The following is a 23,833-nucleotide window of genomic DNA, read 5'->3' as shown; positions in this document are numbered from 1 at the left end:
CTGCAGTGTGGACCCAGGGTGGGCCCAGGTCACAGCGGAGCATCCTCCAAGTCTGAGGGAGACCTCGTGAGCTTCTCATCACAGGAGCAGCACTGACCAGCAGCCTGTGGGCTGTGTCTGCCCACCACGGCTGGAAGCAGACAGAGGCACCTCCAAGGCTCGGATAGCTCCCACTCAGTTGCTTAACCAAATGTTCCTTCTGGACATGTATCACCCAACCCCCTTTCTGCTCAAAGGCAGTTTTTTGGGGGGAAAGTGTGCTTTTAAAGTAGGCCGAGATAGCTATGAGGCCACCAAATGGTGACCAAGCTAGAGATGCAAGAGCTTTTGCCCAGAAAAGGGGCTAGTAAGAGACATGTGGTGCCCCGGGGCCCTTTGCACCCCAGTTCCCTTTGGAGGATCCTCCCTTCTGAGGAGGGTCTCCAGGACAGGAGTCTCTGCCGGGTGACTCCTAGCCCCCAGGTGACTGGGTGTCCCTGTTTCTGGATTCCCGGCATGGTCAGGGGTAGGGCCATTCCCTGGGCTCTCCCATGATGGAGTCCTCAGTAGGGGTCGGGTGGGAGGTCTGGTTGGAGGGTATTGGTGGGGACAGGGGGCTGGCCTGGCTCTCTGGCATGCTTGTGCCCCTCCAGCTCCCTCTCTGCGAGCACACCCCTCACCCCCGCCATGTCCTTCTAGAAACTTCCTTTTGCTCTTCCAGAGTTGGCTTTTGTGAATTGGGCCATTGATATCTGTTGCTCCCAGTGGACACGGGGCCAAATCATGTGGAGAAATGCCCAGCCCCGAAATGTCTTCTCAGGTCACTGTCTGATTACCAGGGGGCAACGAGACCTGAGCCAGCCTCTGCCTTCACTAGACCCTTAAGTTCCAGGTCAGCTATTCTCCTCTGGTGCATCGTTAAGAAAACCTGGGCACTGCAGGGTTAAGTATGTCTAGGCTCTCTGGGCCCACATAGTCAAAGCTATGGTTTTTCCAATAGTCATGTTCAGATGTGAGAGCTGGATCATTAAGAAGGCTGAGCACCGAAGAATTGATGCTTTCAAATTATGGTGCTGGAGAAGACTTTTGAGAGTCCCTTGGACTGCAAGGAGATCAAACCAATCATATCCTAAAGGAAATCAACCCTGAATATTCATTGGAAGGACTGATGCTGAAGCTGAAGCTCCAGTACTTTGGCCACCCGACGCAAAGAGCTGACTCATTGGAAAAGACCCTGATGCTGGGAAAGATTGAAGGCAGGAGGAGAAGGGACTACAGGGGATGAGATGGTTGGAAGGCATCATCGACTCAATGGACATGAGTTTCAGCAAGCTCCGGGAGATAGTGAAGGAAGGGAAGCCTGGTGTGCTGCAGTCCGTGGGGTCACAAAGAGTTGGACACGACTGAGCAACTGAACAACAAAGGCTCTCTGCAGGATGCTGCTGCTGCTGCTGCTAAGTCACTTCAGTCGTGTCCGACTCTGTGCGACCCCATAGACGGCAGCCCATCAGGCTCCACCGTCCCTGGGATTCTCCAGGCAAGAACACTGGAGTGGGTTGCCATTTCCTTCTCAATGCATGAAAGTGAAAAGTGAAAGTGAAGTCGCTCAGTCCTGTCCGACTCTTAGCGACCCCATGGACTGCAGCCCACCAGGCTCCTCTGTCCATGGGATTTTCCAGGCAAGAGTACTAGGGGACCATTTCAGTTAAGGCAATTATTTAGCCCAAGGAAATGTTCAGTTCTGGTCTCTGACTCTCAGGTTAGGCGGTTACCTAATTGGCAGAAACTATTTTGCACTTTTAATAGCTGTGTGAACCCAAACCCCACATTGGCTAGAATTTACTAGGTGCCCGCTCTATGCAGGGCGCTGAGGTGGCACTGGTGCCCTTCAGGCTTGACAGCCAGTGTCCCTGCTCTCTGTCAAGCGAGGGCCCAGATGGAGGGTTGGTGATGAGGCTATGGGTGCTGGCTGGCAGCTGCTGTGCCATGCTAGGTGGTCCTGTGTCAGGAATGAAGCCCTCCAACCATGAAGCTGCAGAATCCCCTGCCCCCGGTAGGTGCCCATTCCCACTGGCACCCCCAGAGGGATCCACGGAGGTAGGATGAGCAGGCTGAGCAGGCTTTTCCAGGAAGCAGAAAAAAGCATTATTTACAAAAAAAATATTAAAAATACATGAGAGAAATCAGCCCTCCCTTCCACCGCCCTGCTCCAGGTGCAGGCTTCCTGTGGGCCTTCGTGGGGTCAGAGTCTGAAGAGAGAGCCGATGTCCACAGACAAGGGAGGGGGCTGCCTGGGTCTGGACCCTGTGTCTCTGCTTGGGAAGGCTGCTTGCTTCCGGGCTCTGCCCTTTCACAGCTTCCACCCATGGAGGGGCCAGCTGAGCCATGCTGGGGTCTTCCCTGGGCTGGTGAGGATGTGAGGAGATGTCGGAGTGGACCTGCCTCTGCAGGGCAATGGGATGTGTTGGGAAGTCCCATCCGTGGTCCTGCCGGGCAGGAAGTGGGACGTGGCATCCAAGTGGTGACTGCAGAGGATTCTCGGGATAAAAAGTCTGGCTCTTAATATTTGTTCCCGGGTCACAGATCTGTGGGGTGAGAAGGAAGTGCGTTGGTGGAGGGCACCTCATGCTCTGGGGATGGTTCAAGGAGTTGGGGGACAGGCCCAGAACCCCCAACCCAACATCAGGGACAGTGGTTTTGCCCTCCTTCTGAGGTAAGTCAATCAGGACATTTTCAGAGGTGCTTTTTTAAAACCTCAGGTATATATTGATTTACAATATTATATTTGCTTCAGGTGTACAACATCGTGATTCAGCAAGTTTATAGATTTTAAGGAAATCAACCCTGAAAAGTCATTGGAAGGACTGGATGCTGAAGCTGAAGCTCCAATACTTTGGCCACCAGATGCAAAAAGCCAACTCATTGGAAAAGATCCTCATGCTGGGAAAGATTGAAGGCAGGAGGAGAAGTGGGCAACAAAGGATGAGATGGTTGGATGGCATCACCAACTCGAAGGACATGAGTTTGAGCAAGGTCCGTGAGTTGGTGATGGACAGGGAAGCCCATGGGGTCACAAAGAGTCGGACACAACTTAGCGACTAAACAGCAACATGATTATTATAAAATATTGGCTCTCTTCCCTGTGCTGTACAATACATCCTTGTAGCTTATTTCTTTTACGGATAGTAGTTTGTACTTCTTAACATTCCTCTACCTTCAGGGGCTCTTATACGTGGTCTTCCCAGATGGAGTTTAAGGTTCATGACCCTGCTGGCTCAGATGGTCAAATCAGCTCCCACCACCTAAATTGCTGACGCTTATTCATTTCCTTTACAATAGCCCCGGTGTTCAACGCCTGACCCCTGACCCCGTTCCTGGATAAGCAAGGTGAGCAGACCCGGGGGACTTGCGCTTATCCCCAGGGCTCTGCCAGGGGCCAGGCTCACCTCTTACAGCCTCTGAGCCCCGTGTAGCTCATAGTCACTGTCGGAGGAGTTATCAGGCTGGGTGGAGATGCGGTGCAGGGCCCCTTCCAGAGCTGTGGAAAGAAAGGAGGCCACGTGAGCAGGCTTATCCCTTCAGGACACACAAAGACAGCCCCTCAGAGCCGAGTGCCTTTCAGCTCTTGGAAGATCACAGAGGCTTCCTGAGCTGGTGGCTCAACAGCCCTGCAAGCGTTGTGATCAAATCGGCCAGTGTCCACTAATGATGCTGAGCGCCAGGCTCCCTGCGGCTTAATTGTCAGTGCCAGTCGGGGAGCACTTGATACAGGGCTCTGCAGGCCGCTGGTGGATGGCTCTGTTCTGCCTCGAAGAATCCGAGGGGCCTCATTTATTGAGAAACGTGTCCTTTGGGTCACAGCGGAGCTGGTGTTTAATGACATCCCGGCACGTTCTTCTCTCCAGCTGAGGGGCCAGTTAAGGCTGTATCCCTTCCGTTACCTGCCGTGACCAGCTGTCAAAGGGGCAGTTTGATCCTCCGCCCTGCTCAGCCTCCTTCTCCCTCTGGGCAACCGCGTGGCCCTCTGCTCGGCCCTGGCGTCATTCCTAGGAGCACCAGCCAGTGCTTACCTGGATAAGCTGAGATCTGGGAGTTCCTGGGAGGCTGACTGTATTCGTTCTCCACATGGGAGGCCGTGGCGTTCTCAACCTGGGACCGGACAGTCACCGTGTGGTTGCGATGGAAAGACACTGAGTAGATGCAGGAGACGGTGTCGTTAGATGTGCTGTTCTGTTCTCCTCCTCCCCAGCTGGGGCCCAGAACGCCAGTTTCCTGTTCCCATTGTGTAATGTGGGGATGGCAAAGGGGACAAGGACCCCCAGAAATCCTTCAGCACATACTTTTTTTCCCTTTCTTCCTGGGGATGCTCATTCTAGCAGGGCTCAGACTTACATTTTTATTATTTTTTTACAAAATTTTTGGCCACACCCCATGGCATCTGGAACCTTAGTTCCCCAACCAGGGATGGAACACACGTCAGAAAGCGGAGTCTTAACCACTGGACCAACGGGGGTGTCCCAGGGCTCAGACTTTCAGAGCAGCTTTGGGTTGGCTGGCAAGCTGATTGGTGGGCAGGCCTTCAGTCGGTCAGTCCTCAATCATTGATCAAGCAGGGAATTGGGACATGAGTGATAGGGCAAATATGGTCCCTGCCCTCCTGGAGCTGAGGGTCTTTATCTTGTAAGAAAGACTTGACAACACAGTTGAAGGATTTGGCCCTCTACGTGTGAAAGGGGAGGATGTGCGGTGGAGACGGGAGGAAGGCTGTGGTTCTACCCACAGAAGTGCTCTGACTGTGGCCAGAAAGAAAGACGATGGGGGCCGGGGTGGGGGTTGGGCTGGCTGCATCCTAACATCTTAAAACTGGCCTTGTAAAGTCTGTCCATGATAAAGACACTCCATGAAAAATCTAGCTTGGGCCACCCTTCTTTACATATGCCCGTTCTGGAAAGATGAACCACCCAAAAATGCCCGTGAAGGTTCTCTGACATGTCCTGAAGTAAAGAACTGTGTCTAACTTTGCTTAATTCACTGATTCCCAAGTCTCTTTGATCACGGCTTCCTCTTTTCTGAGTGCCACCTGCTAGCGCCCGTGGCCACAGGCACGCCTTAGACGACAACAGTGGAGTTGGAGGCCACAGGCAGCTGCTGGTTCCCTCCTCGGTCAGCAGTGACCCATGACCCTGCTCCGCCAGCCTCCTTCCTGAGGCCCAGGGAGGAGCCTGCCTCCGGGGCATACTTACTGTTCTGGTTCATTCCCGTTGGGCCAATCCACTGGCGCTGCTTCTTCTGGCGGACTGGGTGACAGACAGATGGCAAAAGGCACATCAGGATGGGGGTGGGGGGAATTGAGGGGGGAGTAGGGGAGGGGGAGAGGGAAGGAGGGAGGAGGCAGCAGGTGCGTGCTGAGAGGCTGATTTTCCAGGAGAAACAGCGCAAGGTGTGTAGAACTAGAATTCAGGTCTGGGAGGGCTGCCGGAATCCAGCCAACACTGCCCACCTCTGGGCTTTCTCCCACCTGCCTCTCTAATCTCACAGCCTCGTCTTTGAACGATTTTTTCCTGAGCTCTGCAAGGCCAAGATGACACCTACTGCATTTACCAGGTCTGCCCTTGACCATTTGTTGGATGGGGAAACATACAGAGCTCAGACAGGAAGTGGCTCCATCCTCTGCAAAGTGGTGGAGCCAACTTGGGACACCTGTCTTCTGAGGTCAGACCCTCTGGACCCATCACAGTCTAAAGAATACCCACATCCTCCCTTGGGCCTGGAGTGGGGTCCCCTTTGGGCCCCAGATGTGGGTGAATCAGTGATTTTCCTGCTTGTTGCTTGGAGTAGAGAAGGGCCAGTGGGCAGGAGAGGGAGGGGCAGGGCTGGGAGGTGAAGCAGAGGTGAGCCCAGCCAGCTCTCCGAAGGCGGGGACCCTCCCCTGCAGGGGCTGACGTGCAGCCCTCCCCGGCAGGGGCTTCCGAGGGAGGTGGCTCAGGGCACCGTCACCTACATTTCTTCACCACCTTCTTGTAGGCCAGGGGGCCACACACGACCAGCAGCACCGCCAGAAGCACGAGGGCCAAAATAATGCTCATCACGGCGCCCGCACCCAGGCCCGCTCGGCTGGAGTTCTGGCCTGCAGGAGGCAGAGGGAGGTCAGTCCTGGCCCGGAGTGGGGGAGGGGCATCAAAACGGTCCATTTGAGGGAAGCTCCTGGCTGGCTGGCTGGCGTCCCCTAGGAATTGGCCAGCATGTGTGGGAAGCAGTTTTCTGTCTGTCTGTCCATCCATCTCTGAAATCCTCTGCTCCCTGTTCATTTAGCCACCATTTACTATCTCACAATTGATCATCCGGCTCTCATTTACCACTTCTGCTATCAACTTTCCACCATTTTCCAGTTACTTATGAGTGATTGCCTTGCCTTCATCTACCAATAGCCGTCCACCCATCCATTTCTCTCTTTCACGTATTAGTCCATTACCATTAATATAGGAAAGATGTACCCCATCCCTTGCTTTCCTAACTTCCATCTGAAAGAGCAGAAGACAGAATAAGAATCCTATTATTCACTAGCCTCCTGACAATTATGGCCAGTCTCCTCCTGATGGTTCCTGCTCATTGCTGTCTGAGCACACTGTCCCCTCTCCCCCTATTTGTCATCTCTCCATCCTGTCCTAGGGCTCTCTCTCTTTAGTCCTTGGACTGTTCTTCGGAAATAATACTCATTGACTGAGTCTTAGAACAAAAATCCAGAATCACCCTCTAACCACCACGGACCATGGCCAACTCACATGTGACAAACACCCTCTTGCAGTGCGACTTTTTCTCCTCAAGCTTGTGGCACCGGGACAGTATCCCCGGGGGACAGTAGAAGCCCCCCAAGGTCTTCTCGCTGGGGTCCAGCCCCCGGTAGGAGCTGACGTTGCCGCACTGCTGCTCCCGGCACACCTCCTCCCACCGTGCCGTGCCCTTGGCCCAGGAATCATCACATAGCATGTCCCACTTCTGGCCCTTCCCACTGCGCACTTCCACGGAGCCTTCGCACACGTCGCTGCCCCCAACCAGGCGGCTCTGCACCTTGGGCTGGAAATCTGGGGGGAAAGCAATGGGAGGTGAGTTGGTGGGCTCGGCCGGAGCTCCCTGGGCCCCGAGCCTATGTGCCGGGCCACTGGGACCCTGTGACACTGGCCAAGTGTGGGCCCTAGCAGGGCCCAGGTCTCCGGGGGGCTTGGGTACCACATGGGAGTGCCTTCCTTCCTGCCTTTCCCTTCTTCTGGCATCCTCTCTGGCATTTTCTCCATCAAGTTCTGTCCCTGGCACCTCTGGGCAGCTGAAACAGCTTGGGCACTTTCAATGAAAAGGCCGGCACAGGGGCAGTGCCCATCGGCAGCCCGCAGCTGCCGTCGTCCCCCACCCAGGGGGCAGCAAGAGAAGTGAGAAGTGAGAAATACGCTCCACCTAAGTCTGCTTCCCTTTTTGAAACATCCTCTCATTCTCTTGCTGCTCCCTGGGAGGCTGGAGGGCTTTTCAGAGAGGGGAAACTGAGGCCTGGGGATGAGAAATACCATCTGCTTTGAGTCCTGGAGATTCACTGCTGGGAACCATACCCAGGAATCCTGCTGCCCAGGCCTTGAGCCTGGAGGGACTGGCTCTCATAAAAGGGCCTGATGCAACAGAGAATCATCGATTTCTGCTTGTCCGCTTGGCCTGGGGGCCCATGTGTGTTCAGGTCAGAGCACTTTGTGATCTTACCAGCTGTGGCCAGTTGCTATAGCAACAGTCATCTTCAAAGCTCTAGCAAATCTTCTACTCAGAAAAAAAAAAAAAATCAAAGGCAAGCCTTCTGGGTATGGCTTTGCAGGTTGTAGCCTGCAAGAGGGCTCAGAGTGGTGGGTGAGCCTGGGAGCCTGCCAGGTTTTTTTCCCTCCTCAGGCTGAGAGATCCTTGGGGACTACTTCTTCCTGGAGGGGGCAGCATTTTACTAATTCACACCATGAATCCAGTGTTTTGGGGATATTCCTGCTTGCAGGATGGGCCCAGTGTTCCAGAGCAATGCTTCCCAGGTTAATGCACATGAACCCCTGAGACTTTGCTGAAATGCAAATCTTGATTAGTAGATGGAAGGTGGGGCCTGGGAGTTTGCATTTCTAACCAGTCAGATGAAGCTGCTAGTCCAGGATCACATTTGGAGTGTATGCGTGCGTATGTGCACACATACGTGCTCAGTCGCTCAGTTGTATCCAACTATTTGAGACCCTATAGACAGTATTCTGCCAGGCTTCTCTGTCCATGGGATTTCCTAGGCAAGAATACTGGAGTGGGTTGCCCTTTCCTCCTTCGGGGGATCTTTCCAAACCAGGGATCGAACTCACATATCCTACGTTGGCAGGCAGATTCTTTCCCACTGAGCTACCTGGGAAGCCCTCCACACTTGGAGTAGCTGAGGCTTATACTACAGACTCTGGAGTGATGCTACTTGAATAGAAACCGCAGCTAGTGTTCTGTGATACTGAGTAAGAAATTTAACCTCTCAGAGCCTCAACTTTCCCATCTGTAAAGTAGGGATAACAATAGCACCCACCTCCTAAGCCTGTTGTGAAAAGGATGGAATGCCCCGAATGGTCCCCAGTATGATACAAGTGCTCAGTAAGTGTGACTTCTTAAAGTCTGGACTTTACTAGAACATTTGTGATAGGAGCTACTACCTGCTGAGGTCTGCTGTGCTTACCCTTAATTTGACCTTTGGTCTTTTATACTGTTTCTCTACTGATCCTGGTTTTGGGATCCCCAAGCCCGGCCTCTGGGCTCCTCCCTTAGCCACACTGGCATCGTTAGTTTCTTCAGGGTGGTAGTGTATGACTCAGCAGCCTCTGCAGGAAGCCCCTGGGGGCTCCGCTCTGCCCTCTCCCTACCTCCTATGAGTTACCATTGCTCCAGCCTCATCTGTCCCTGAGGCGCATAAACTCCCCTCCTGCAAGGCTGGTCTCCTCCAAGTGCTCCATCCTTCTTGGGCCCTTGACACAAGCCACGATCCATCAAAACCACCAGAAGACCCTGCCTCTTCCCGAAAGTCCTGCTCTTCTCCAAGTGGCAGCCAAGCCAGCAGCACATTTGGGCCTGTTCTGCGTTACTTTGTGGAGATTCCCAGGGCGTTGCGTGTGCTACCTCTCCACCCCACGACCGCCCTACCTCTCAGAGGCCAACGATCAGCTCTCCGTTTCCCTTGTGTTCTCCATAGCTCTAGTGCCCTGCGCTGCATGCTGGGGTTTCAGGAACGTGCGGTAAGTGACATGACCACGTGGGGACGCCCGTGGGTCTCAGTCTGCTCCCACTCACCAGAACAGATGAGGCCAAGAGCTTGGCCACCCACCCAGGGCTGCACTTTTCGGAAGCACTGCTCCAGGGAGGTGCATTTTGGGTTCTGGATCTCCCAGCGGATTGGCAAGGGCCTTTGGCCTTCTGGCTTTTGTGTCTGGGCTTCCTCGGTCTCTGGCAGGGGCTTCAGGAAGGAGCCACACTGGAGGGCTGCACAGATGAGTTGCCCCAGGTCCTTGATATCATTCTGGGGCTCGATGCCGATGGTGCCGCCCAGGCCACCACTGTAGAACTCCACCACGCCAGCACACCGCAGGCCCCCGGGCTCTGCCACCAGCTGAAACCTGGGAGGTGCTAGGGGAGAGAAGGGAGGGGACAGGGACCTGAGCACTGATGACCAGCACGCAGACCTTCCTTGTTCTTTGGTTCTGACACACAGAGGACCAAGTGACTGGGCAATGACCCTAGAAGGTGTCAAATATTGCATGGAACATGCGCTACAATTTTTCTTGCTTACTTGAGATTCAAACGTAAACATCCTGTGTTTTTATTTGCTAAAATCCAGCACCCTACCCCCAGAGCCCTCAGAATCCTTTTACCTGTGGGCTCCGGAGTGGTTGTGGGCGGTGAGGTCGTGGGAGGAGCTGTTGTCCTCGGTGGCTCTGCAAAAAGATGCTCTGATTAGGGAGAGGCCAGGGCCCCTGGAAGAGGAGGGGGTGTGGGGAAAGCTGGGGGCAACTGGCAGTATTAAGAAAGAACTGGAAGTCGTGATGTAAGTACCACAGGCCCCATTAAACCCACTTGACCCATATGTTGTATCTAAGCCTCCTGCAAGTGCCAGCCCATTTTACAGTTGGGAAAATAGAGGTTAAGAATAGACAATGAAGTTAGCCATTGGCAGAGCCAGTTCCTCTACCTTTTCCATCCCCAGACAGGGGCCAGCACCCACTCTGCTCTCCCCTTCCAGTTCCCCACCAGTGCATGTTTCTGAGAGGGTGGTTGTAAGTCGGTGACCCCTTCCACCTGCTTGCTCAGGCTCCAGGTCACAGGCATGGGCAGGGAGGCTGCCCAGGCCTAGGGAACCTACTCGGCTGGCTAGTCACCCACCTAAGCAGAACAGGGCCAGAGAGTCCATCTGGGGTCCCCTCTTGAGGCTGCAGTTGGAGAAGGATCCCAGCTGTCCGTGGCAGGTTATCAATTTCCGGAATTGCCCCTCTTTGAAGTGACGCGAGGGAAAGAGAAACAAAGGGTCCCGGCACTGCAGCTCCTGGCACAGCTTCGAGAACTTCCAGAGAGGCTGGTTGAGTAAAACCTGGCCCCAGCTCTGGCTGTGTACTGCGTACCACTCTGTCCCGTTGCTGACCTCCAGACGGCCCTGACACCGTGAGCCGGAGCCGCTCAGTCTCATGGCGAGCCCTAGGAGTCAAAGAGATGGCAAGTGGGAGGTCAGGCTGGACAGGGTCCTTCACGGGAGCCCTCCCTGTACCCTCCCCACCCAGGACCCCAAGTCAGCCAGGCTCCCTCTACCCACGGGGTCCTCCCACCAGCTTTGCTCCTCCTGCGAGTTTCATCCTCAGGGTCCCTTCAGGGACTTTCCAGAAACTCATGCTGGTGCTGCTCTGGTTCCAGGTGGTCCCTTAAAAACCAGGTCCAGGAGGATGGGGCTCGAGACCCCAGGGGAACTTGGAGCAGTGAGCAAGGAGTTCTCAGCACCCACTGCCCAGCAGACTCGCTCCCTGCCCCCTGCCTTGAAATTCTCTTTCGATAGACCCCAGATAGGGCCCGGTGCCTGATTTTTTTCTGTCTATCCAACTTTTAAAATCAATTTTATTGAGGCATGATCTATCTACAGGGACATGCACGCATTTTAAGGGCACTTGTTCAATGAAATTTGACAAATGTATACACACCTGCAGCCCCACTGTGCTCTAGTCAAAGAACTTTCCCATCACCCAGAAGTTCCCTTGTGCCCTTTCACAGCTGATTTCCCTGAATCCAGCCTCAGGCCTCCAGTGACCTGCTTTCTGTCACTAGAGTTCTGCCTGCTCTCAAATGTGATATAAGTAGAATCATGTGGCAGGTCCCATCTGGCTAGCATTTGAAGTTAGCATGTCATTGCAGGCTTCCAGGTCCCAGTCCAGGGCCTGCCAAGGACCCCGCAGCCCCTTCTGACTGCCTGGTAGCTTCAAGAGACCCTCTTGCTACATTTATCTCCAAATACATTCAGCCTGATATTATCTCAGGACATGTGAAAAAGAGAGGTCTGTGGAGAAGGGAGCCTGGGGACTGCTGGATTTGAAACTGCTTAACAGAGTTCCTCATTGCAGGACTTCTCAGACCCTTTACCAGGCCATTGTCCCCTGTCAGGCTCTAAGGTGGGATGTAGTGTGGCCTATGCTTTGTCCATCGAGTTCCATGGAACCCTGTTTGGGAAACACTCACCTCTAGGATTAAAGTCCAAGACATTTAACACACATCACTATCTGGGGCAGCCTCTCTGCAGCCTCTGCTGCAATGTCTCTGGCCAGGGAGCATCTGGCAGGACTGGGTAGGAAATAGGACTTTGCAAGATGCATTTATGGGCCAGTATACTTTCTGTACCCGATGAGTGGACTGTAATAATAGTTAGCATGAGAACTAGCATTTGCATGGTACTTTATGGCTGTCTAGGGCAGCTCTCTGCAAATGGGCCTCTTTAGGGTGCGTGAGTGTGTGTGTGCGTGCCCACACACGTCTGCATGCGTGTGTGTGTTGGGGGAGGGGGGAGGTACTCTCTCTCTCTCCCTGTAAGGTGAGATTCACTCTAATGGAAAGATGGTAGGTCCCCCTACAGCCTGGTGGAGTCGCAGCCCTGCTCCATGCCCCCCTCTCCGCGTGGCTCTTCCTTACCTCGCGCCTCCACCTTGAGCCCTCCGAGGCAGGAAGTGACTGCGGAAAGGAGAGAGGAGGGTCAGGAAGTGAGGTCTCTCCCCTGCTCCCGTCTCCCCACCTCACCTCTGCCCGCAGCCTGATCAATGGCCTATTCTGCCCCATGCCGCAGTCATGGGGTTCAGGGACTGGGGTTTTCACACTGCAGGTTGTAACCCTTAGGTGGGTCATGAAATCAGTGTTGTGTGTTGCAAGCATCAGTTTTCTTTCTTACTTTAAAACGACTTTTTCAATGAACATGTGAAATTGATTTTCTTTTAGTGCACAGTTCTAGGACTATAAACACATACATAGATCTGCATGATCACTGTCACCGTCACGGTATACAGTTCTGCACACCCCTCAAGGATTTCCTCATGCTGTTCCTCTGTAGTAATATGCAGCATGGCAACCATCAACTTTTTAAAAATTGTGTAGCAATGCAACCGTCAACTTAAAATATATTTGTCAAACTTCTGACAGCACCCCATCTTAGTTCCCTAACCAGGGATCGAACCCATGCTTCCTGCATTGGAAGGTGGACTCTTAACCACTGGACCCACCAGAGAAGTCCCTACAACCCTCAGTTTTTTAAAAAATGAAATGGACGAGAATAGAGAATGTCAGAATGCATCATGTTTTGTGAAGATAAGGCTCAGTTTTTGTGCACTGGGTGTCAATATAAAAATATCCTGAGTGTCACTTTCAATCAAAAAAAAAAAACAAATCAAACATCTTAGTTCTAGAGAGCTGAGAAACTAGCCAACATAGGAACCTAGAACATTTTGCTACTTTCTAGAATTCCCAAGGCAGGATAGAAATGAAACAATTTCTCTTCAACAGCTCCCAGTTTAGGAGGAGGAAATCTGAGCTCAAAGAGGCAGTGGGACTTGCCCAAGATCAAGCAGTCAGTTGGTAAAGGAACCCAGCGGACACGTGTTTGGGAAGAACTGGTCTACCCCTTGGCAGGCTCCTGCCTGGGCCCCTTTAATAGGAATATGGGCCCCTAGGAAGTCCCACTTCCTCCCAGCCTCGTCTGGAAGGAGCAAGTGGTCAAAGCAGGTAATCATCACCCTCTTGGCAGAGCAGCTCATGGCTGACTAAAGTGTAGCTGGGAGAGGTTTGATATGGGTGGGTATGAGTGGGGTGGCACGCTTGTGCAGCCTCCAAGCCCACACTCCACATTTACTGCTGGGCTTCATCAGCCGTGGAACAATCGGTTTGGTTTCTGTCCGCCCCCAGGGCTCGCTTCTCAGCTGGGAACTGGGGACACTATTGGGCCAGGGTGAGTACTTTATACAGTAAAGGGCTGTGTGTTAAGTTGCTTTTGAGAGATTGTTGCTGGCTGTAAAAAAGCCTAGTTTTGCCTGAGTGTTCTGAAGCTGATGGTAGAATTTTAAAGGAAGTCACGCCCCACCAGCCTGCCCCCTCTCCCAACCAAGATTCCTTGTAATGACTTGGCAGCCTGTTGTAAGTTTCATCCATCCTGGCAAGAGCCCACCATAGTTGTCCTGAGAGTCCTGGGCCTCAGAAGGGGAAGGTATTTCACATGCAGAAACTGTGTCAGGCCCAGAGCTCTGCTTTCGTCTGGGAGAGGCTTGACGATCATCCAATCTGCTGCAATAGGCAGGATGGCCTCAGGAGGACATGATGAAGACGCTTGGCTCACTTGGTGACGAGGAGGCAGGAGGCCCTTTGTTCTGCCCTCACCTTTCACCCCTGACCTCTTACCTCTCTCGGTGCCAATTCCCAGTGGGAATGGGGCTGTCTACTTTTAGGGAGTCATTTCTTTGGCTAAACCCTGAGGGTTGAGGCAGCTTGAAGTGTCGCTAATGAGAAGAGGGGAACCTAAAGATCCACCCTTTGCTGCTCAATGCTGCAGGAAAGTTTCTCAGGCATTGAGGCCCTTCGCTGGGTCTGAGTAAGAGCTCTGCCACATCCTTGGCCCCTCTGAGCCTCAGTTTCCTTGTCTGTGGCATGGGAAGAAGAAAGGGACCAGTTTTATAGCAATGTTATGAGGATGAGCTGAAGCAATCTATGTAAAAGCCTTGGCCCAGGGCCTTCCTGGCCAGCATTCTCCATCCGGCATTGTGTGCTCAGAGCTGGTGTTGCCGGTTATGGAGCTGGCTGGGCCTGTGGCACAGGTGGGTGGACTGCAGGCCTGCTTGGGAGTTTTCCCAGGGGGAGGGGTCTGGGTCTGGATGCTTGGAGAGCTGGATCACAGGGTTTGCTGACCCCCTTTCCCACCTGAGAACTTCATATTCCCAAAGTCACCACAGCCAACCTTTGTTAACAGCAGCTACCAATTATCGAACACCTACTGTATACTCAGCCCTCGGGAGGGTAGTTCCTTACAGATATGGTTGTTTATCTTCCAGATGGCCCCACAATGTGAGCTGAATACATGTTTGATACAGACATCTGTTCAGGGCGACACCGCTAGGGCCTGGATTCGAACCACAAGTCTGCCTTCCAAACCCATCTCTCTGCTTTCTGCCACCCATCTGGGCCTCCAAAGGGCCAAGTCCTCAGAACGGACAAACAAGCAGAAATGAACATGACTTAGACCCTGACCCTGGTGCTGGAGCCTCCAGAGCCCGAAGCCCCTGAGGGCAGGGACTGGGCCTGACCATCCTTGCCAATCTCACATGGAACAGCCAGAGAACATTCTCAGGAAAGACTGCACAACCTGAGAACCAAGGACAGTTCTAAAAAAGAAAACACCCGGTGGAGACAAGGCATCTATGTGATCCAGGGCCTCGCCTTCCTTCTGTGAGCCTGACTGGCCTCAGGTGAGCAGCATTTCTTGTCACCGTCACTGTGACCATCATTGTCACCACCATCACCATCGCCATCACCACCTCCACCCTCACAACGCAGTCACCGTCGCCATTGCCGTCACCATCACCATCACCATAATCACCACCCCTGTCGCCGTCACCACCACCTCGACCATTACCATAAATACTTCTATAGTTCATACTTTCTCCCAGACACTTTTATACGTGAACTCTCTCAAACCTCACCGCAGCTCTGCAAAGCTGGCACTATTATTTTGACCTTCTCATTTTATAGATGAGATTAAATAACCTGTTAAGCAACTGATGAGCACTGGGGCCAGGCCTCCAAGCCAGGCCACCTGGCACAGTGTCTGTGCTTTTGACCGCTGGGCTGAGCTGCCTCCCTTCCCTTCAGTGGAAGCCTGTGCTGGCCTGCTCTGTGTTTCACTGATTCCTGCATATTCCTGGCATGCAAACCTGATGAAAAGGAGCGAATTTGAAATCCCCTTCAGCCAGCAAAACATACTATGGGAAGACTTTCCCTGAACTTGATGTGTGATCTTGGCAAATCACTCAACTTCTCTGGGCTTGGTCTCTTCGTTTGTAAAGACCTTAGATTCCACCCTCCCTCACCTTCCTTTCAGTTCAAACTTCCAGGATCTATAATCTCTGGTTCCTGATGTATCTCAGCCACAGGCAGGCAGGCGTGGGCAGGTGAGATGCACGACTGACTGGGAGGCTTCCTGGGTGCTGCTTCTTCCTGTCTGTCCAGGGATCTGCCAGCTTTTTGATTTGTCCACAACTTATTTTTATTCTTTTAGCTGCTTCTCACAGGGGCTGGACCACCATCCTCCTTCCCTGAACCCTGCAGACTGGGCTCAGGGTCCCTCAGACCCCCTTCCTGGCTACACCTTAGCCTGGAGGTCCAGGCTAAGCATGCAACCAGAGGTCCAAGGCTTTGCTGCTGCAGAACCTGCCAACAGAAGCCTGGGGACCCTACAGACCATGAGGGACTCTAGTCATGAAACTATCGCGCCATTCCCCAATCCATTATCTACCACCACAATCTGAGCAGTCAGGACCAGGGTCCTTCCTTCCCAGGCCAACCTCTCCTCAGAGCCCCCACTATTTCAGGCTTAGATTGGCCGAGCCAGGGAAAGCTCGGGGCTGAAAAAGCCAGAGAGGCAATAGGAAGTCTTTTTCATGCTCCCCAAACTCCTCTCCTCATCTCTACCTTTGCAGAGATTGAGCTGTTTAGACCCTGCTGCCCTAAGGAGGTCTCAGGTGGGGAGTAAATGAACTTCTGAAAGCAACTCTGAGACATTTACGCACTCATCCCCTCCCTTGCCTCTCCTCTTCCACCCTGGCCCCCCCACCGCCCCCCCCGACCCCGCCATTCTGGATGGTTCTCTCTTCGGCTCCCTCTACTGCAACACTTTGAGCTGCATCAGGCCACAGATGAGTTTTATTTGCTCAGCAGAGTGTTAAAAAATTGGGGAGGGGAGCCCGTTATTTTTAAAAGTTTCTTTTTGTTTTCTTTTTCCTCTTCTTATTTATTTTTCGGCCTCATACATAGCATGCAGGATCTTAGTTCCCTGACCAGGAATCAAACTTGTGTCCCCTGCACTGGAAGCACAGTCTTAACCCCTGGACCACCAGGGAAGTCCCTTGCTTTTCTTTTTTATAAAAAATCCCAAGATCGAGATATTTTTGAAAAATAAATTTTCTGTGGCTCAGGAGATAAAGAATCTGCCTGTAATGCAGGAAACCCGGGTTCAATCCCTGTATCGGGAATATCCCCTGGAGAAGGGAATGGCTACTCCATTATTCTTGCCTGTATTCACTCCAGTATTCTTGCCTGGAGAAGTCCATGGACAGAGGGGCTTGATAGGCTACATACAGTCCACGGGGTCGCAGAGTCAGACACTACTGATTGACTAACTCTGGTCATGAGGGGCTGAACTGCCGTGAGCCCTAGGGCAGTCAGTTCAGTTCTATCCAGGTTTGCCAGCGTCCTTGGGGCACCCTACTGTCCCCCTGCATCTGGAAAGCCTCAGCAGCAAACATATGATGGTTTCTGCAGCGAAACATGAATTTTCACACCAAGTAGGATGCGTGAAGATTATAAATAGTCTCCTATTCGTTCAAGTCAGGATTTGCAGTGTATGCGTTTGCTGGAAATTTACAAATACTTTTTGGAATCACAAATGCAAGCTGGTGGGCCTGTATTATTGCTCCCACTTTACAGCAGAGCCTGAACTTGGCTCAGGCGGCTGGCTTCAGAGACTGTACCCTTTATGCTGGCCTCAGACCCACTCGTGGGCCCTCCTGGACCTGCAAGCTCCTCTGCTCACAGTCCCTACGTACTGAGAAATGGAGGCAAGAGCAAGGCCCGCCTTGGGGAGCCCTGCCTTGCGAGGGTCCAGTGGGCACGGGGATCCCAGGGAGGCGCTGGGACTTCACTGATAATAAAAACAGGATAGCCACCTCTTACCCCGTGTAAACCCGCAGATAATGGTTTTACATGGGAGACCCCATTTCTTCCCTACATCTTCAATCATGGGGTCTGTCATCACTCTATTTTCCAGATAAGGAAATTGACAGACCAATTTAGTGCAGTTAGGAAGTCAGATGTTCCCTTTTTTCCATTAACAGTGATTCCCTTAATGGTCCCTAACATTCTCATCAATTTACAGCAAACAGTATGTCCACTGCCTTTGGGGCGCTTTCTGTATTTTCCTTCCCTCGGCCTCTGATGAGAGGCTAGGTCAGGAGGCCAGGAATCCTGATTTTCTGAGACGACACTTGTCAGTGGAGCCCTGCTAACCTGAATCTGTATCAGGGCTTCAGGGAAACAAAGATCACAAAGGGCCAAAATTCTGTTTCTCTGGTGCAGCACCAGATGAAGGTTTGGTTTTTGATTAGGAGCCTTTTTGTGTGCGAAATGCTCAGAGAGTCACACGGGGTTCATGCCATGAGAAGCTGGGGGGCTGGAGCCCACAGAAGGAACAGCAGATTCGGGTCTCTAATCTCACCCACCCAGAGCCTGTGCCAACAAGCGACAGCGAGCAGCTCCTGGGCAAAATGGCCTTCGTATCTGAACTGCGATTCCATGCTCTCCATGATGGCCTTGTTTGTCTGATTGAATTTGCATGAGTTTCACACTTGCCGTATGTGGTTCCACTGTCACACGGACCAGCCCTCCTTTCTTTTCAGAGCCTCACTCACTCCAAAACCTGCACAAGGGCTCGTCCTTTTCATCCACAGCCCTGTGAAGAAGGGACGGACGCCATCTCTACTTTCAGATCAAGAACCTGATGTTCAGAGAGGCTGAGTGACTAGCCCAAGGCCACACAGCCCACTGGTGGTAGGGTCAGGACAGAAATCCCATCACCATCACTTGATAGGGCCCTATGGGCTCTACCACTGGGAGACCCCAGAGCCTGCTGGCCCCGAGGTACCAATGGGGAAACTGAGGCCAGAGAGAAAGGAGGGCTTCACCCCACAGGGGCGTCTATGGGACCCTTGTTGCCTCTGCCGACCATCACCAATTTCCTTTTCTGTTCCGACCACACATCTACCGGTTGTGCCCCCAGGGAGAAGGGAGTACCAGGGTTCCTGTGGGAACGTGAGGGTCAAGCTCCCCAGGGGTGCACAGCAATGACAGGGCAGGGGTGGTGACACGGTAGTTAGAGGAAATAACACTGAGCCACAGCCCCCACCCTATCTGCAATTCAAAGCCAAAACGCAGTCCTTTCTGACACATTTGGTGGGAAGGTATTTATGTTTTTAGTGCACAAATGAAGTTGCACTGAAGAAATGGGAAAGTGTTTGATTACAGCATGTTGCCCAGACCTCCTTGGTGTGTTGTGAGCACACAGCACATACACAACAGTACCTTCCACCGCCTGGAAAATTCTGAGTTCCCAAACGCATCCAGCCAGAGGTTCAAGATAACGGCTTGTGGACCTGGAGAGGTCCTGTTTCTCTCCAGGGTGCTCAGCACTCTTTTTCCTCGGCTTGGCCCCAGGTGCCTCGAGTTTGTTGGAGAAAATGCCCTGTCCTCACGGAGGCCTTCATGGCTGCCCTGCCTCGAGCCTACATGTGACTGCCACCTTCCTTCCTGGGCACGCATGGTGCGGTGGAATCACTCACTTCCTACGTATATTTGCTCAAATGTGATCTTCTTATGAGACCTGGGTACAGCACAGCCCCCCCAGCCCCTAACCCCAACCCCAAATCACTCCTGACCTCCTAACACCCATATAATCCTTGACTTGCTTGTCTCTTGTCTGTCTCCCCATCACACCTCTGTCTACTATGTCAGCTCCAGCTGGACAGGAATTTTGAGTGTTCACTGCTGTGTCCCTGGCACTTAGAATAACAGGTGCTCGATAAATACTTGCTGTCTGACTGAATGAATGAACCAGATTTAAGGATAACAATTATCCTTTGAGATGGGCGCAGTGGTTATCCCCATTTTATAGATGAGAAGGCTGAGTCTCAGAGGCATGTTTCTGTCATTTGTGAGTGATCTCAAAGACATCAAACCCAGTTCTGCATTGCTTCAAAGCCCCACAGGCCTTTGCACGTGTACACGCACAACACAGGCACACATATGGCAGGCATGCACACACACACACACACACACACACACATGCTCACAAGGTACCCACATGCATGCACATAGAATAGGCATTCAGTCGGTTTTGTAGGAAGGCAAAGTCCCTCCATGGTCCCCTGATTGCTGCAGGGAAACCCCTCTGAGCTGTTGGCACGGGACAGGGTGACCGGAGGGGTCAGTGGGGGCCCTGAGCTCCCAGGTCTTCTGCTCCCCGCTGGCGGTGGGGAACTCGGGGCTTCTGGGGGCCTGATTCTTTGCACTCAGAGCCAGCAATGGCCTCAGCTCTGCACCCTGAGACTTCAGACCGGGTGGTAGGCTCACAGTGGGCATCCCCTCTCCCTACCTCCACTGTGGACATCCAGCCCCTCTAGGCCTGTCCTGCTCGTTGCCTTCACCCTCCACATTCCCTCTGCCTGGGTCACTCCTCCCGCTTTTCCCTGCCTGACTGGATCCTTCCATCATTCGGTTCTCAGATGAGGTCATCTCCTCAGAGAGCAGCCCCTCAGGCTGGGGGCCCCATCAAACGTGAACTTGGTCCCAGAGGCTCAGTGGTTACTGTTTCCTTCGTCACGCTAATGACAAAATTTAGAAATTTGTAAAATTTCGGGTGCTCCCTCCATGAGGGGGGTTCTTGTCTGGTTCACTGCTGTATCCCCAGAGCGTTACACAGAACTGGGCACATAGTAGATGCTCAATAAATATATGGAAATGAAGAAATGAATGAATTATTAGCCAGAACAGGAGGACTGGAGGACAGAAAGCCTGATCGCTAGGCTCAAGTCTTCCCCACTGGGTCCTGCCTCACCTGGTTTCTTGTTGACTCTGATAATAAACAATAAGTTATGTTTATGATAAATTATATAATAAATTTATATATTTATTATGTATAATAGGCTTCCCTGGTGGCTCAGACGGTAAAGAATCTGCCTGCAATGCAGGAGACCTGAGTTCAATCCCTGAGCTGGGAAGATTCCCCTGGAGAAGGAAATAGCAACCCGCTTCAGTATTCTTGCCTGGAGAATTTATTATGTATAAATAATAAATAAGTTATGTAATTATGTTACTATATAAAGTTATTAATTATTAGTATTAATGCTTACTCAGCACTTACTATACACGCTAATGTTCCTACTGAAATCTACATTTATTGATTCATTTAATCCTTAGAAATTGCTATAAGACAGGTGCTATTATTATTCGAGTTTTGCATAGGAGGACACTGAAGCTTACAGAATGGGTCCATAGTCACCTAACTGGCAAGGGAGGAGACCAGAATTCAGACTGCTGAGTCCGTGACTTTACCACACCTTAGTGTCAATTTCTGTAACCCTGGGGGCTAGACCTGAGTGGCTGGGCAGTGATCAGAGCTGCCTGCATGCCCCACCTTCAGCAGGTGAGTCCCCGGCAGGTTGGAGCTAAGAGCAGCTGTGGAGGAAAGCAGGCCGTTGGTATTTCCATGTACCAAAGGTCCCCAAGCCATGGGCACAACTTTTGTGGCCAGACAGGAGGCCGAAGTGTCCCCAGGGCTCTGGCGATGGGTCGTCTCTGTTTAGAACAGCTTGAAGGGTGCCTGTGTGCTTGCCCAACCCTGGGCCTAGGTGTCCCCAACCCTTGGTGGCTGTCTGTCTGCTGGTGGCGGTTGTGTCCCACGGCCATTTTCCTAGTCACGGGAGTGGCTTTGGTGTGTCTTTGCTCTTGGCCAGGGCCACGGAGGGGCTCCATGGGAGCAGGAGCGCTGGGCTGGGGTGGGCTCTGCAGCTCATCAGCTGCTCCTCCTGGACCTCAGTTTTCCACACTGTAAAATGGGGGCAACGGGCCCTGCTTACTAGGCTGCTTACTAGGCTACCTGCTTACTAGGCCGTCGTGAAGCTTTCAGAAGAAAATGCCTTTCAAAGTATTTCTTAAGCTGTGACCCACTGAACAGTGGAAATGTTTATTATCCATCAGTTACACCCACACACATACACACTGGGAACCCTGTGCTCCTGGACTTCCGGATGGTTCCTATACTCTGGTTAGGGCCCTGCCTCTGGACTCTGGGCTCTGCTGGGCCTGATCCTGCCAGGAGCCTTGCCCCTGATGGGATTCAGGGGGAGGGCCACAGAGAAGGATCCCACCCCCACCCTCAGCTGGGAATTTGGCCAGACCCTTGACCCAGTGGGGTCAGAGGCCACAGGTAAGGAATGGGGTTGGGGGGAGGGTTGTATTCTTAGTCGCTCAGTTGTGTCTGACTCTTTGCCACCCCATGGACTGTAGCCTGCCAGGCTCCTCTGTCCATGGGGATTCTCCAGGCAAGAATACTGGAGTGGGTTGCCATGCCCTCCTCTAGGGGATCTCCCCAACTCAGGGATCGAACCCAGGTCTCCTGCATTGCAGGTGGATTCTTTACCACCTTTACCTCCCCCTCCCCTGAGCCACCAGGGAAGGGGAGGCTTAGGACCTTGGTTTTTGGAATCTCCAGGGCAAAGGAGGCCACAGCAGTTGCTCAGGAAGGTACTGGAAAGTAACCAGGACCCATCCCTCAGCCTCCACCCTGGGGACAGAAGGCACTTTGTGTCTCCTGCAGATCCATGGAAGAACAGTCATTAGAATATGTGTGCACATGAGCCATCCCCACATGTCTGGGGGGAAGGCAAGCTACATGCAGAAGCCATGTTTCACCTATGAAAACACATACGTGTACACACACACCTCTCACACACATATTCACACATACACACCCTTTTCTAGAAGGGACTGAGGTGCCCCGCTAAGCAGGCTGTCCCCTGAGTCCTTTCCTCCTAAACTGGGAAGCCTCAAGCTGCCATCTTCTCACCTGTTCCTGTCCTGAGTCAGTCACCTCTCTCAACTGACACACCTTCCAAACCCTTGAGAAGTGGTCAGATCTCACCCAGTTCACCCCGCTGCATTTTATAAATAAGGAGGTTGAGGCCTGGAGAGGCTCGAGTCCTATTTGAGGTCATACAGGGCCAAACTTAGACCCCAGCGTTCACACCACAAAGGACACTGCTCTCACCTATCTCCCGCTTGCTCATCCTCCCCACTGGCCAGTGTCGCTGATGCCCCAGCAGCAGGGCTCCAGTCCCGAGCTAGTGTCCCAAGACCTCAGGGATGGAGGGCTCCCTCTTCCACCATCTCCCCTCCAGCAGACAGGAGACTCCAGGCTCACCCACCCCAAACCTTATCCCCAGCCAGCTTCTCCAGAGGCCCCAGGCCATTTCCACAGTCGCCCTTGGGTAAGGGTTAGGAAGTCCCTATCCAGGTCTGGAGTGACAGCAGACCCAGTGTGAGCTCACATCTGCCTGGGAGGTCTGGCTGAGGCCCCTGGGTAGAAAACAGAGTGACTAGGAACTAAGACTTATGTTTTTGGCATCTGCTCAACTGCGATCCGGTCCCCACCCTACCTTGGCCCACTCTGTCCAGAGCATCACCAGAATTGCCCAGGAGATGGTGAGTTTCCTGTCCCTGGAGGCACCCAAGTAAAGGCTGGACACTTATAAGGCAGGGGTGAGGGTGGGTAGCTGCAGAGGGAAGCCAGCACCGAATTAGAGCTGGACAACTTAAGTTCTAGGCTCAGAGCCTGATCTGAGGATGGATTCCACCTGGAAGGGGACAGTAAGGTCCCCAACCCTCCAACAGTGCAAGAGAGAAGGAGAGGTGGGGCCCTTGTGGTGGGAGAAGCAGAGCCCAGTGCCAAGCCGGGGCTGGGGGACAAGACAGTGATCCTGGTGGCCCCAACCCTCCGCGATACTCCAGAGAGGTGACATGCAGGCCTGAGTCAGACTGAGGGATCTGATGCTGGCATCTTCTCTCTTGTACCCCGAGCCCAGGTACCCCCAGCAGACGGCCCAGAAGGGGTACTCACCCAGCAGCTCCAAAAGGTACAGGGCGGCCAGTGGCAGATGCTGAGACCCCATGGGCGCGGCCTCCTCCCGCCTCAGCCTCCGCAAGCTCGGCGCCCAAGTTGAGGGTGTCTGGCCTTGTGTCTCCCTCTCTGGGAGGAGGGGGTGGGGCAGACAGGGCTCAGGCAGGGGTGGGACAGGGGAGCAGGCAGTGCGGGGCCTGCGTCACCCGTGTTTGAAGTTGAAACTGTCAACTTCCTCCTCGGTAAAACACCATCTGTCCCAGTTCGATTGGCGGTCCTGGTCTCTGCCAGCTTCCTACCCAGGGTGCCTAGGCCTGGGGCAGTGCCTATGGTCTGGGGGCGGGGTGGGGGTGGGGGCAGTCCTAAACCAGG

The 23,833-nt window shown here is 53.0% G+C and overlaps 1 protein-coding gene across 1 annotated transcript; it reads right to left on the bottom strand.

Annotated features, from left to right (window-relative positions):
- Nucleotides 1–1,825: 1,825 nt before the first annotated feature.
- CD5 (CD5 molecule) lies at nucleotides 1,826–23,687 on the bottom strand. Its single transcript, XM_070365099.1, has 11 exons — nucleotides 23,462–23,687; nucleotides 12,175–12,213; nucleotides 10,393–10,701; nucleotides 9,885–9,947; nucleotides 9,307–9,639; nucleotides 6,762–7,061; nucleotides 5,981–6,106; nucleotides 5,223–5,276; nucleotides 4,050–4,169; nucleotides 3,426–3,517; nucleotides 1,826–2,564 (listed from the first exon to the last, which is right to left on the bottom strand). The coding sequence occupies exons 1-10, from the start codon at nucleotides 23,511–23,513 to the stop codon at nucleotides 3,429–3,431; spliced, it is 1,485 nt and encodes a 494-aa protein (XP_070221200.1). The 5' UTR covers nucleotides 23,514–23,687; the 3' UTR covers nucleotides 1,826–2,564; nucleotides 3,426–3,428.
- Nucleotides 23,688–23,833: the final 146 nt, after the last annotated feature.

The sequence above is a fragment of the Bos mutus genome, chromosome 29, assembly GCF_027580195.1.
Source record: "Bos mutus isolate GX-2022 chromosome 29, NWIPB_WYAK_1.1, whole genome shotgun sequence".
Lineage (NCBI taxonomy): Eukaryota > Metazoa > Chordata > Mammalia > Artiodactyla > Bovidae > Bos > Bos mutus.
This window is presented reverse-complemented; position numbering and strand designations above follow the sequence as displayed.